This window comes from Stenella coeruleoalba (assembly GCF_951394435.1).
Source record: "Stenella coeruleoalba genome assembly, chromosome: 3".
NCBI classification, from domain to species: Eukaryota; Metazoa; Chordata; class Mammalia; order Artiodactyla; family Delphinidae; genus Stenella; species Stenella coeruleoalba.
Window position 1 is genome coordinate 167,534,280 of NC_137148.1, and position 13,984 is coordinate 167,548,263.

Here is a 13,984-nt window from a genome sequence, read left to right on the forward strand (position 1 = left end):
CTGCCTGCCTTGTGGCCGCCACGGGCGGTGGGAGAGGATTCTGCCTGGAGGCGCAGCCAACCATCCGGCTCTCCCCAGCCCACCAGAGCTGAGAGGAAATTCATTAAACCTTCCTAATGACAAACGCTCTGGCAGGCGGCAGGCAGAGAGCGATGGCTCCAGAAGCTGGCCAGATGGGAGTCGGCCCAGGTGGCTGTTTGATTCTCGGGGCTTTTATCAGAGACTCAGCTTCGTCGGGGACGGGGGGCGGGGGGCGGGGTGTTCCCTGGTGTCAGGCCAGGAAGGGCTTTATTTTCCTCAGGTGCCCAAGCCCCGCTAGCCCGCCACCTGCCCCCCGCCTCCGCCCCGGGCTGGTCCCCGTGAAGCAGGTGGGCAGACCAGGCCTAACCGCCTCTCAGCAGCGCCGCAAACCTCCTGACTGACCTGAGCCCCCAGCCCAGGCCCTGGCCCCGGGGCAGCTCCGAGGAGGTGATGCACAAGAGGTGGGCCGCACCCCAGCCCCCAATCTGAAGAGGAGGAAGAGTCCCCTCCACCCCCACCCCCATGTGCCACAGCGATTCCCTCTGCTCCACGGAGGCCCCTCCCCCAGAGGGCGGGGCAGGATCCCTGCTCTCAGAGGCGCCCGGCAGGAACCCCCACCCGCCTGGCCCCCTGCTGCCATGGTAACGGCGCCTGCAGAGGGCGCAGGACCCAAGCACAATCTTCCAGAGCGCTTGTGGCGACAGGGAAGCAGGCCTCAGGGTGCTGGGCGTAGTTCATTCTAACTCAAGTGGCCCACGTGCGTGGAGGGAGTTGGTGGGAGGGGGGCGGCGAGAGCACCCAGGGCACGGGGGCTTCAATCTGGCTCCCCGAGGATGCCCTGCTCCACCCGACCTGCTGAATCCAGAGCTGGGGGGTCAGGGCCCTTGAACACCCGAGTGTGAGGAGCGCTGGCGCTGAGCAATGCTCCAATTCCCCGAGAGTCCAGCTGCCGCTAGGATGCCCCCAAGCCCAGGAAGAGGAGAGGCTGCTCAGGGAGGAAAGGCGGCCTGGACACCTGGACGCCAGGGATGGTGGGAGATGATCGCTCCTCCAATCGAGCCCCACTCACCTCCGCAGGGAGGAAATGAGAGACAGGGACAGCAGAACACCGGTTCCAGGTTTAATGGAGGCTGGGGAAGGTGCTGCACTGCTGCTTAGAGAGGGCCCCCAAGCAGCAGGCAGCCCGGGCCCCAGGCGGAGCGTTTGCTTTTTGCAACCGAATAGAGGGAGGTGGCAAAACCAGAAATAACTCAAGGCCCTCCTGCCCCCCCCCGCCCCCGTCCCGGACCTGGGGGGACACAGGGGGCGGCTCAGCTAGCCAGGCCTTCTCTTTGGGACAGGTCACCCCCAGCCCTTGGATGTGGAAGCCCGGCGAGCCTCTCCACCCCGCGCCCTTCTGAAGTCAATTCCTAAAGGGGAGGCGAGTCTGGCAGGGAGCCCCCGGTGGTGAAGAGCCCCCCTCCCAGCCATTTTGGGATCAATAAATACTGTGTGACACGAGCAGGGAGGGGTGCCCGCTGGTCAGCGGCAGCAGGGAGCGGAGTCTGCGCACCCGGCCACCCTGCCCCGCACCCACCCGGGCGGGGGCGGGGTGTGTGTGCGGCGGGCCTGGGCCGTCCACGCCCCTCACTCCGTGCGCAGGATGATGTGGATGCCGGAATCCGTGAACACGGGCCCGCTCATCTCCCCTGTCCGCAGTGCAAAGGAGGCGTCTTCAAACGGCTTCTGCATCTGACCTGGGGAAGGAAGCATGAGGGATGGCAGGTGGGGGGTCAAGACCCGGGCTGCAGGCCAGGACCAGGCAGGGCAGGCAGATGGGGCTCCCGCCTGCACCCCCGGGCGCTCATTTGGACTCATCTGTCACGTGCTTTAGGGCCCGGTCACAGTGGCGAGTGGGGCCCAGCTGAGGGCAGCAGGGCAATTAGGGAGGCCCCGGGAAGGCTGAGGACAGCAAGTGAGGGATGAGGGCAGAGCTGCGGTCTCTGCCGCGCATGTAGAGACGCGTTCTAGGGATGAACTGGTCTCCCTGTGCCGGTCCCCAGCCCCTGCCACACTGTCTGTCTCCCTTGCCTCCTGGGGCGGGCAGGCGGTCCACAGACCCTTGCTGGCTCCCCGACACCCCTCGCCCCATCCTGGGCCCCTCCCCGATGCTCTGTAGACCCCAGGGATGGAGTGGGAAGGAGGCGGAGGCCTGGTTCCCTCCGCCCCTCCCTTTCCACAGCCCCAGCTGGAGATGCCTGAACTCGGGGTTGCTGATCTGACCCCCTCCTCCCCTCACCCCTGGTTTCCCCACCCATGAGGGCGGGGCAGGGGATGCTGGGGGACATGCCCTGGGGCTCTAAGGGGCCCCAGCCTTACACCTCCAACAGGAGGAGAGGAAAATGGCAGCAAGTACCCACCTTGGTGGGCCCGTGATGGGGACAACTGAGCAGAGAGACACACGGATGGACTCCCCACCGCAAGAGAGAATGTCACCGGGGAGAAGGCTCTGCGGCCACGACCCCCAGCAGGGCGGCCTCTGAAGCCTGAGGGAGGGACTTTGCTGCCACCTGGTGGACTCCAAAGGCCCATGCGACAGGCGTTACCCCTCCCGATCTCTAGGTGGTGGGCGGGCGCTGGTGGGTCAGAGGGTCCTGCCGGGGTTTGGTGGTGCCCATTCCTCGCGCACCTCTGCTGAAGGCACCCAGGTCTCCCCTGGCCTTGGCGGAGCTGCAGTCACTGAACTGTGAGGCCAGAGATTCAAAGTCCTCTTCTCCCGACTTAATCTTCTGGATGTAGCCTGCAAGGGGGACACACAGGGAGACCTCCCCGTCAGGGGTGGGGCGGGGCAGAGGGCTCCAGGGAGGGCGGCACTCCGCTCAGAAAGTGCCTTTCACATGCATGCACACCGTGACCCTGTGGTGACCGCAACAGCCAGCTGGTCTCACGTCCCATCCCAATACCGCCCGCTGTGTCACTCCCCACCACACATACACTCAGCAACATACAATGAACAGAGCATGGCCTCTTCCTACCCTCACACATACTCTGAGAAAATCTACCCCCCAGGCCCTTCTGGGGAGGACAGCAGAAGACAGAAGTTACAAAGGGACACTGGGACCCAGGGGTCCCCCAAGAGCCCCAGGGCAGTGGTGGAAGCCCCAGTGGAGAGTTTTCTAGAGGCTTCTAGGAGAAAGGCAGGAGGCCAGGGCGCCAGCCCAACTCTGCCACAGGAGACGGCTGGGTCCTCAGCTGTCTCATCTGTCCAAAGTGTGAGGAAGGCCAGGGCCGCTTACTGGGGCATCGTGAAGAGACCCAGCGGCGGCCTAGCCGGGGCTCGGGAAGGGACACGCGTCATTCCCACAGACTGCGCCCCAGAGACAGCAGGGTGTGTTGGTAGTGCACCAGATTCACCCTCTGTGCAGCCCAAACTGTCCCCATTGGGTACCGATTCTCCCCGGAGGGACAGGGAGGCCGGGCTGATGGGAGGGAAGGAAAAGGATGACTGAGGCGAAGGGCTCCCAGCAGAGGGCGCCAGGGGGCAGCACCGAGCACCTGTGTGACTCTCCCAGACCCTGCGTGTGCGGGGGTAGGAAAGGGCCGCCAGCCACTCTCCTGAGTCCAGTCAGGAGCCTTTGGAGCAAGAACCCATCCTGTCCTCCCCAGACCACCACCGGACAGCCCCTTGCCTCGAGCTAGGCCTACGTTGGCTTCCCTGACAGCCACTCTCCTGGGGGGCATTATCCCTGAGGCCCCTGGGGGGACCTGGGACCACGCACCACCCCCAGCTTAGCGACGGGACACCAGCCCACGCTGGATGTGAGAGGCACCCTGTCACACCCACCGGTGGGTTTCTGAACTCCATGGTGACACCTCTGCCCGTTGCTCCTGTCTGACCTAAACGAGGCTGTGACACGCCTGGTACCTGTCTGAGCACCACAGTGACACCGCGGATTAATCTACCTGGTGCTCTGAGGCCCAGACACGCAGCCAGGCCATCTGCCTTATGAGCGGCTGGTGCAAACTTCACCTCGGCCCATGGGCCTCCGACTCCTGTCCGACCTCAACATCACTGGTATCCATCTATCTCCCTGGAACGACGGTGACAGCACACCTATCACTCCCCACCCACCCCCGTCTCACTGCATGTCACAGCAGCAACTGCGTGTCCCGGCATCTGATCTGCACGGCTGCTTCCACGGCTGTCCCGGTAACCCCTGCCTCCCCCGTGGCCCTGTCACTCTCGCTCTGTCCTCACCGTCCCTTTGCTTCTGAGCCTCAACTGTCAGCCATTTGCCAGCAGGCCACAGTGCCCCGCAGCACAGTGCCCGGCACAGACAGACGCCTTGACAAATGGCCCTTGCTGTCACCATCCTGTTCCCTCTTCCGTGTGGGCTGTGCCAGCCGCTGATGAGGCTGCCCCTACTTCTCTCTGACCTGCCCATCCCTGGTCCTCCTTGCCCGCACCTCGCAGTCTGCGCTGGCCGTCACCGTGGCGCGCCGCCTGGTCAGGCAGGCTCTCCGTCGGATGCGACACAAGCCCCACCCTCTGTGGACTGCACGCATGCTGCAGTGGCTTCTGCCGTAATGCTCTGCTGTGCTCTCTACACCGCCCTGGGGCTGCCAGGTAGGTGATCCCCCTGTGCCAGACGCATTCACAGGTGACTGCGATCTGAACCGGATGTCACTAGGATACCCCTCCTCTACCTCCTCCTCTCCCTGGATTCTGGTTGTGCCCTCAGCCTCACCCGGGCAGCACCAGGATATCTCCTCTCTCTTCTGTCCGGACCTCAGTAACACCAGCCAGGGAATCCTGAGTGCACAGTGCTCCCCAGTGCACCTGCCCGCCTCCAGGTACCTTGGCGGGCACTGCTGCACATGCCCAGCACTTGGGGAGTCGGGCCCAGCCCTGAGCCCTGCACAAGCACCCCCTGCTGCATCCTCCAGCAGCTGGAGCTGTGGGCACAGTGGCAGGGAACCCCTGAGAGTAGGTGGCCCGGCCAAGGTGTGCACACAGTGCATGTGTGCAAGCAACAGCAGCCTAAAGACTGATAAAAGCCAAGCGTTTGCCCCCCAATAGTTTTTTGTTTTTGTTTTTGTTTTTGCGGTACGCGGCCCTCTCACTGTTGTGGCCTCTCCCGTTGCGGAGCACAGGCTCCAGACGCGCAGGCTCAGCGGCCATGGCTCACGGGCCCAGCTGCTCCGCGGCATGTGGGATCTTCCCGGACCGGGGCATGAACCCGTGTCCCCTGCATCGGCAGGCGGACTCTCAACCACTGCGCCACCAGGGAAGCCCTGTTTGTTTGTTTTTTGGGGGTTTATCTGGCCAGCCGCATGGCTTGTGGGATCTTAGTTCACTGGGTCCTTAGCAGTGAAAGCGGAGTCCTAACCACTGAAATGCCAAAGAATTCCCATGTCCCCCATAGTTCATAGCACCCAAAACTTCCTCTGAGCAGCCAACTGTCTCAGAAAATATTCTGCTTGGATAGGAGCCTGAAATGATTTTGTTTAAAGAAACAACGCTTCCTTCCTGAGCTTTCCTTTCAAAAGCTGACCTTCAGGGGTCTGGCCATAAGTCAGGATGCAAGGCTACATTCAGAACTCCCTGTGTCCCCTCAGCTCAGTCTTACACCCCCCATGGTGTCCCGCCCAGTCTTGCCCACCCCCGCCCCCCACCTCTCAGCCTTTGCTTAACCTTTGTTTAATCGTCTCTTCCCACCCGAAGCTCATCTGCTGTCCTCTGGTCTCACCCAGGAGTCTCCCTAAGGCCTCACTAGGCGAGGTGCCTCCCTGGGCCCTGCATTTACCCCTTTCCTGTTTGTGCGTCTGTTGCCGCCTCACACGGGGAGGACAGGGACCAGGTCGGCCTTGCTCACTGCTGTGTCCCCAGCTCCCCGTGCTGTGCACTGAACAGGTGTTCACTAATGTTGAAGGAATTCGTGAATAAATGAGACAGAAACAGGTCATGGGGAAGGAGAGAGAGGGATCCACCACTGGGTTCTGTAGATGGAAATGCTGGAATCTCATGCCTTTTTTCTGTGAACCTCAGGCTCAAATGCTACAGAGGAGGCAAGAAAGGAAGTGCAAACCAGACACCCTGGGCTGTTCTCAGCAATGCCCTGCCTCACCTGACCGGCAACACCCCCTACCCAGACAGCGTCCATCTAACCCTCACCCAACGGGGCAGCTGAGGCAGAGCAGGGTAGATTGTGGACCCCAACTACTGTGTTCGGATCCCAGCTCTACCGATCCTGAGCTCTGCAACCCTGGTACGTGACTTCGTCTCTTGGAGCTTCACTTGCCTGGTCTGTAAAATGGGCTAATTATCAGCTCTGACCTTGGAGGGCTGCTGTGAAGGGTAAAGGAATTACTGCCAGAACAGTGCCTGGTGCAGAGTGAGCCCCTGACAATTACTAGCTGTCAGTCCATAAATAATACAGGTTGAGTGTTTATGTCCCTCCAGAATTCATATATTGAAACCCTAACCATCCAATGTGATATTTGGACATAGGGCCTTTGCTGAAGTAATTAAGGTTGAGTGGTAAGGGAGGGGCCCTGATCTGACAGGATTAGTGTCCTTTTAAGAAGAGACACCAAAAAGCTCTCTCTCTCTTTCCCCACTGCATGCACTGAGGTAAGGCCTTGTGAGCACACAAAAGGTGGCTGTCTGCAAGCCAAGGAGAGAGGCCTCAGAAGAAAACAAACCTGTCGATACCTTGATCTTGGACTTCCAGCCTCCAGAACTGTGAGAAATAAATGTCACCCAGCCTCTGGTAGTCTGTCATAGCAGCCTGAGCTGCACCATAATTATTTCAGGGAAAGTGAGTGAACAAACGGACTGGTCTCTGACTCTAAAAAGGTTTAGATGGGACCTCCCTGGAGGTTCAGTGGTTAAGACTCTGAGCTTCCAATGCAGGGTGCGTGGGTTCTACCCCTGGTCGGGGAACTAAGATCCCACATGCTGCACAGCACGGCCAGAAAAAATAAAAAGGTTTAGAGACAAACTAGGGAAGGGGCCTGGACAGGGAAAAAGGTGACAGGGTTAGGTCTGCCTTCCTTCAAGGCCCAAATCCCAGCAGGGGGTGCCTAGAGAGGCCAGACACCCAGCCTGAAACCAGCAGGCTAGAAGGGAGCCACCCACCTTGGGTGGGGACACTGGGCCAAAGGTGCTCACCGACCCTCAGGCCCTGGGCACAGTTACATGTAGGGGGGGGCTGCTGCTCACATCAGGGCCTCCCTGGGACCCTCAGGCCCTGGGCATGTGGGGATGGAGGGATGGGAGTAGGCAGGGAGGGCTTCTCCATGGCCTGGCTTCCTTACACAAGGACACTGGCAATGACAGGCAGCCGGTCCCCAGATCCCTGACAAGCCTGTGGCCGCAGCCCAGCAGCTGCAGAGGAGCCAGTACTGGGAAAAGGAGCCTCAGCAGAAAATGTGGACACACTGCCGGCAGCCTGTCCCCTCGGGGCAACTGGGGAGCACAGGACCTAAAATCGAACTGACAGACCCAGGCTGCCAGCTGCAGAGTGTGCCGCCCAAATCCTGGTCTCTTTATCACCTGGAACAAGCCCATGACGAGAACAGGGGAGGGGGGACAACATCCACTCTCACGAAACAGAAAACCAAGCCCAGGCGCCCAGAGCTTGCTGATGTGCCACACAAGTGTTTGGTTACCGAGTGCACCATGGCCCGGGCCATCTCACTGCTCCCTTGTAATGACCCTCGAGGGGGCCTGCCTCAGGCCAAGGTCACTGGAGGGTCTGCACGCTAAACCCACCAGGCCTCCCACGTCCTGGCCCAGAGCTCCACCCATGGGCCATGGGGAAGCAGCGGGGAGCTCTTGGTAGGCGGAAGCCTTGTCCAGACCATGGTGCCCACCGCACACTCCTAAATGACTGGGGTCGAGGCTCTGCTGTGTAGACAGGAAGCGTCCGACACTGAGCCCATTGCTCTGCTGAGCATTCAGCTGCTGGCTGGCCCCTGGATCTTCATGGCCACCCTGTCCCCATCCTACAGATGAGGCAACTGAGGCTCCGAGAGTAAAGACACTTTCTTGAAGCTACACCGCTGGCACCGAGATCCATCTCTGTGTGACTCCAGGGCTGGGCCACACTGGTTCTGACCTTACCCCACCCCTGCCCCTCTAATCCATCACCCTATCCTCCCGATTCTGCCTCCTAAATCTCTCTAGAATCTACTCTACCTGCTTCGTACCTGCCCCAAGTTCAAGTCACAGTGTTTCTAGTTGAAATTCCTCCCACAGCTTCCACCAGGCCCTCTGGCACAGGCAGGCATGTCGGACCCCTGCTAACACTCCCGAGTGTGCGCTGACTTAAGGCTAGGCCCCAGGGCCCAGCTGCTCACTGGGCACACCCCCAGACACCCCTTCCCAAGACCCCGGCTGACCTCAGCACCGCCAGGCTCCCACTGCAGTGTGAGCCCCACCAGACACACCCCTGTCCATTCTAGAGATGGGTTGGGGGGCATCCTCATCTGCCACTCCCAGGCAGTCCCCAGGGCCCAACAGCTTTCCTTCCACGTGATGCTCAGATATCCCCATGTCCACCTGCCATCTCTGGCCAGGACTGTCGCAAGGGCTTCTGTCTCTGGCCTGCTGCTCTGCTGAATCCAGGTCCTCTCACGGTTGCCTTGCCAACGTCTCTTCCTCAGACCCTCAGATTTAGTGAGTCCCTCCCCAGACTGTGCCTCTTCCCAACCCCCTCAACCAGTGATGGCACCTCCTCTGCTCAACCTCCAAGTGCCCATCACCTCTTGCTCACTCTCATGTGGTTCGGAAGCCTCAGAACAGGGACCCCTCTAGGAGCTAGGAGGACCCAAGAGGTCATCTCGTGATTCCTCCGGGTTTCCTGCCACGTCCTCTTCCCCTGGGGCCGCCAGACCCCACTCATTGCTCACAGCTCACCGCTGGTCCAGCCAGCCTGGGCCCTGGGCCTTCTGGCTTTCTTGGTCCGTCACCCTCCAGCCACACGGCTCTTTCCTAAAAGCCAGCGCCACAGGGCCCCCCTCCCAGTCACACGTGGCCATGTGTTTCCTGCGGTCTCTGGGAAAGGACCCAAACTCTTGGCCTCACTCTGAGCCGTCCTCCACCTGGCTGGGACCTGCCCTTGAGGGGTCTCATCCCTCTTCAGTCCCCTGCACAGCCTTCCCCTGAGTCCTACCTACAGCCCAGCCACAGGCCTTCATTTCTGCCACTTCCTCTGCCAGGGATCCTTCTCGCTTCCTCCTGATTCAGGAAACCAGGCTGTGAGCAATGCCGTGGGCCAGGCTTTGTGTTGGGTGGCAGGAATACAGTGGGGAAAGAGACAGATCCAGTCCCTGCCCTCACGGAGCTCAGGAGGTGAGCTCTTTGAATCTGCCTTCAAGATTCTGTGCAAGAGCTTGGCTCTGCTCTACCAGGCTGGGAGGTAGGAGGCTAAGAGGTGCTATTTATCAGGTGCCAGACACTGTATGGGGGGTGTAGGTGTGGGCAGAGGTGTGTTTAAGAATATCCCACAGGCCAGGGACTCTCCTGGTGGCGCAGTGGTTAAGAATCCACCTGCCAAGGCAGGGGACACAGGTTTGATCCCTGGTCCGGGAAGATCCCACACGCCACAGAGCAACTAAGCCCACGCGCCACAACTACTGAGCCCGTGTGCCACAACTACTGAAGCCCGCGCACCTAGAGTCTGTGCTCCGCAACAAGAGAAGCCACCACAATGAGAAGCCTGCGCACCGCAACGAAGAGTAGCCTCCGCTCGCTGCAACTAGAGAAAGCCCATGCGCAGCAATGAAGACCCAACACAACCAGGAATGAATAAATAAATAACAAAAATAAATAAAATAAAATCCCACTGGCCAAGTACCAGACCAGTGATGTCATAGCAAAACAACAGCCAATATGGACTGATTATGCCAGGGCTGTGCTAATAACAACCATCATAATCGCCACCAGCAATTACAGAACATTTACTAGATGCCAAGGCTGGTATTCATGCTTTACTGCATTAGGTCAGAGTCTTCTCAAGTACCCTATGCAGTGGGTCCTATTATCATAACTCTCATTTTACAAGTGAAAAGATCGAGGCTCTGAGATGTTAAGTAACATGCTCAAGGTCACACAGCCAGGACCTGGCAGAGCTGGATGGGCGCTCAGGCTATTTGGGCATGGGAGAGAGACGGGTTATGTGGGGTTGGAGGGCCCAGGAGGGGTCTGGGATCTCTGGTGAGAGAGGCTGAGTGGATGGTGAAACCACACGTGTGATCCAGACCAGCACTGTCCAACAGAACTTCCTGCAAGGATGGAAACTTTCTCTATCTGTGCTGTCCGAGATGGCAGCCACTAGCCACATGTGGCTACTGAACAGTGTGCCCAGTGTGACTGAGGACCCAATCTTTAATATGACTCAAATTTAATTAATTTAAATGGAAATAACCACATGTAGGTGGTGGTGGCCACGCTGGACAGCTGTAGCCCAGGCTGCTGCAAACTATGTCCCACGGGTCAAATCCTGCTGTTTTTGTAAATAAAGTTTTATTGGCACACAGCCGCACCCATCTGTTTACATATCATCTATGGCTGCTATGGAGTTACCAAGCAGAGCTGACAGAGACTGTATGGCCCGCAAAACCTAAAATATTTACCATCTGGCCTTTTCAGAAAAAGTTTGCCTATCGACTGCTGCTCTAGACTGTGGAGGAAACACAGAACAGAACGAGGAACAGCCTCCTCCTTCAGGGCAGAGTTAATTCACCGACTCTACCTTTCCAACCTGCCTCCTGACCCATCCATACATGTGCCCCAGGACCCTGCTTGATGATACTACTCTCAAGGATAGCTCCCACTGAATGCGGACCCACTGTGTGCCACGCACTCTCATCTCACTGAGCTTTCACGATGGCCCTTGGAGGCAGGTATATGATGATGCCCATTTTACAGAGGTGAAAACTGAGTCTCAAGGAAGCAACGTGAATGTCCCAAAGTCAAGGAGCTTATAGTGGCATGGCTACCGTCTGAACCCAGGTCTGCCAGCCCCAAGGTTGGGTCCTCCACCCCTACCCTGGCTCACCCTCAAATACCAGCTGGAGAGGAAAAGGAGAGGCAGCCGTGGGAGGCAGGCTTGAGGCACTTCCAGGTCTGTCAAGGCCACAGCTGACAGCTGAGCAAGCTGGGGTAGAGGGTCTGGCATGATTTCTGCAAGGCCCAGTCTGGCCCCTGGGGAGAGGGACCTGCCCCCCGCCGGCCCCCAGACCCTGTCTCCACCTCTGCTCACCATTGATCAGCTCCAGAGCCTCCTCCTTGGTCCGGGTGATCTTCTCCTGCCGCCAGGACGAGGGCCGCCGCGACTGGCTGTGCTTGACCAGCAGGTGTGAGCAGCGGACCCTGGCAGGCTCCCCTTGTCCATTTTTGCCGCCGCCAGTGCTATTGCCACTCGGCCGCTCCCACTGGCTGGCGTTAGTGATGTGATTGAAGTAGTACACCCGGCCTGGAAGAGGGGGGAGTGGAATTCAGCTGGGACCTGCTCAGAGGACACCACCGTAAGGCCGTGATAAGGGACTGGCCAGTGAGATGCCTCCATTCAGCCAACCCACTGCTGTCCACCAGTGCCACCAGGTCTTAGCGAGCTAACATTCTAGGTGGGGGCAGACAGACACCAAACAAGCAATAAGACCACGTTATAACTTCAGTCATTCATAACTTCAAGGGGGAAAGTAACCCCAGGTGAGGAAGAAAGGTTCCAAGCGTGCACTCAGCAGCCAGACCGCCCGTTCAAATCTGCCACTCTGCCACTCACTCACTGTATGATCAACCTTCCCTGGGCCTCGGTTTTCTCACCTGTAAAATGGAGATAACGGCAATACCTGCCTGGAGGGTTGCTGTAAGGGCTGTATGAGTTCATATCTGTAACGTCCTTAGGATAGCACCTGGCACACATCAGGAGTGTGGTAGCAACTATTATGTCCATTTTATAGACCACAAAACTAAGCAACATTTCCTGGGTGTTTACTCTGCTCCAGGCACATGTGGGGGAGGCAGGAACTGTACCCATGTGCGTCAGACACAAAAGCTCTGCTCTTTTCCCCTACCCAGTGTACTCTGCTGCAGAACTGGGGGCCAGCATTACTGGGGCCAGATGTTACCCAGAGACTAAGGAGCATGGAGTGAGGGCCGCAAACAATAAGCTTGAAGTAGGACCCAGTAGAGATAGGCTGTCATCCCAGGGGCAGAGAGTTTGCCTGGGTTACGTGGAGGACTTGTGCCCACCAACGTGAAGGGACGGATGTCACCCATGGGGAACACTGTTAGGGTTGCACTGGGAAGAAATGGAGGGAGTGGGGGCCCTGAATTGAGCAGAGCATCAGCTTCATGCTGCAGGTCACAGCCAGGGCTGCAGCAGGGTGCGTGACAGCTGAGCCACTGACTGCCTCTAACACCTTGGCAATGGGCTCCATCTCCCTGAACCTCAGTTTTCTCATCTGAAAAGTGGGGGTGAGGTGAGAGAATAAGGACATCAAACCTCATGGGGTTAATGTGGAGAGTCGATGATGATGTATGCAAAGTGCTCACCAGAGCTCCTGGCGTTCAATAAATCGGAATTCTTACTGCGACTGTGATTTACTGTGAGCTCTGGTCCAGCGGAGTGAAACACTGGACCTCAGTGTATCTCAGTGGTTTGCAGTAAGAAGGGCAGGGGGCTGTGGAGTCAGACTGACTGGATTCTAACCCAGTCCCCACCCCCCGAAATGAATGACCTTGAGCGAGTTCCTTCAGTTTCCTGGCCTCAGTTTCCTGACCTGCAAAATGGGAGTAATAACTACCTACCTTCCAGAATTGCAGCCAATCAGAGAAAGAAAACACCTAGCTTGGCACTGAGATAAACGTGCCCTATTATTGACATTATTATTGGGGGAAAAGCCTTAAATCGGGTCCCGGAGCACGGGGGGATGTTCTCAGGCAGAATACCACCGGGCGGATATCGCAAACTCAGAATTAGGTATGGATGGCAGTAGGCATGTTAGCAGTAGGAGGTTGTGGACCCGAGGCCGAGCAACCCTGGGGCCCCGCCCTGAGCATGGGGTTGGGGTGTCCTCCCCCAGGGGTGCCCCCTGGGCCCAGCGGGGTGCAAAGACCTTCTCCCCGGACGTCACGTGCATTAGGCCGAAAGAAAGGTGTCAGATCGGCAGGGCCAGGGCCATCGTCTGAGAGAGTGCCGAGGGATCACCGTCCCCCTATCACCCCGGCCGTGCGAGGGGCCTCTCCGGCCCCGCTCCTTGCCTCAGTTTCCTCAGGGTTCCCCACTCCTCAGGCTCGCAGCCCCCACGGGGTGAGCCGGGCCGTCACCCTGGGACGACGCGGAGGAGCCAAGACCCCACGGCAATCGAGGGGCGGCGCCGCGCCCGAGGGGCGAGCTCGAGCCCTGCTTCCGCGGGCCCTCGCGGCCCCGCCCCAGCCCCGACCCCCACGGCACCTGAGCTGCGGCTCATGCGCTTCTCCCAGCCGGGCGGCAGCTTCTCCTCGTCCGCCATCTTCCCTCCTGCCGCAGAGCCCGCTCCGCCTCCGCCGCACCGCCTCTGCCGCCCGCGCCTGCCCACCGCCGCTGCCGATTGGATGGGCCCTCCCCGCACCGGGGTCTAGCGACGACACTCATTGGACACCCCAACTGTCCGGACGGGCTCTCTGGCTTCCTATTGAGCAGAAGCGGGGGTGGGCGGGACCCCACACGGTTTTACCTGGGCCCCGCCCCCGGTCGGCCTCACCCAGGCCCCGCCCTCCTCCTTTCCTCGGCCCCTAAGTGGTGGGAAAGGGACACGAGCCCTCCTTGTCAACGCCCTTTGCCGAGCTTCAAAGAAGTCCTCACCTCTCCTTTGCGTCCTTCGCCGCAGAGCTCATCCGATTGGCTACTGCAGCAGCAATTCCCGCCTTCCTAAGCCGTACCCGGAGGGCCGCAGCTCCCCATGCGGAAGTGTCTGGTTTGTATGGAGGTAA

General features: G+C 59.2%; 1 protein-coding gene across 1 annotated transcript; it reads right to left on the reverse strand.

The window, feature by feature from the left end:
* Positions 1 to 1,104: 1,104 nt before the first annotated feature.
* Positions 1,105 to 13,584, reverse strand: PIN1 (peptidylprolyl cis/trans isomerase, NIMA-interacting 1). The gene is made up of 4 exons (XM_079915649.1): positions 13,467 to 13,584; positions 11,271 to 11,483; positions 2,690 to 2,800; positions 1,105 to 1,757 (listed from the first exon to the last, which is right to left on the reverse strand). The coding sequence occupies exons 1-4, from the start codon at positions 13,522 to 13,524 to the stop codon at positions 1,648 to 1,650; spliced, it is 492 nt and encodes a 163-aa protein (XP_079771775.1). The 5' UTR covers positions 13,525 to 13,584; the 3' UTR covers positions 1,105 to 1,647.
* Positions 13,585 to 13,984: the final 400 nt, after the last annotated feature.

What these genes read in the sequence shown, in the direction of transcription:
- PIN1 (XM_079915649.1), bottom strand. Translation starts at nt 13,524, where the DNA reads ATGGCGGACGAGGAGAAGCTGCCGCCCGGCTGGGAGAAGCGCATGAGC. An exon ending in GGCTCTGGAGCTGATCAATG is followed by an intron (nt 2,801 to 11,270) that starts GTGAGCAGAGGT and finishes TCCCCCTTGCAG; the next exon opens with GCTACATCCAGAAGATTAAG. An exon ending in CCTGGGTGCCTTCAGCAGAG is followed by an intron (nt 1,758 to 2,689) that starts GTGCGCGAGGAA and finishes TTCCTTCCCCAG; the next exon opens with GTCAGATGCAGAAGCCGTTT.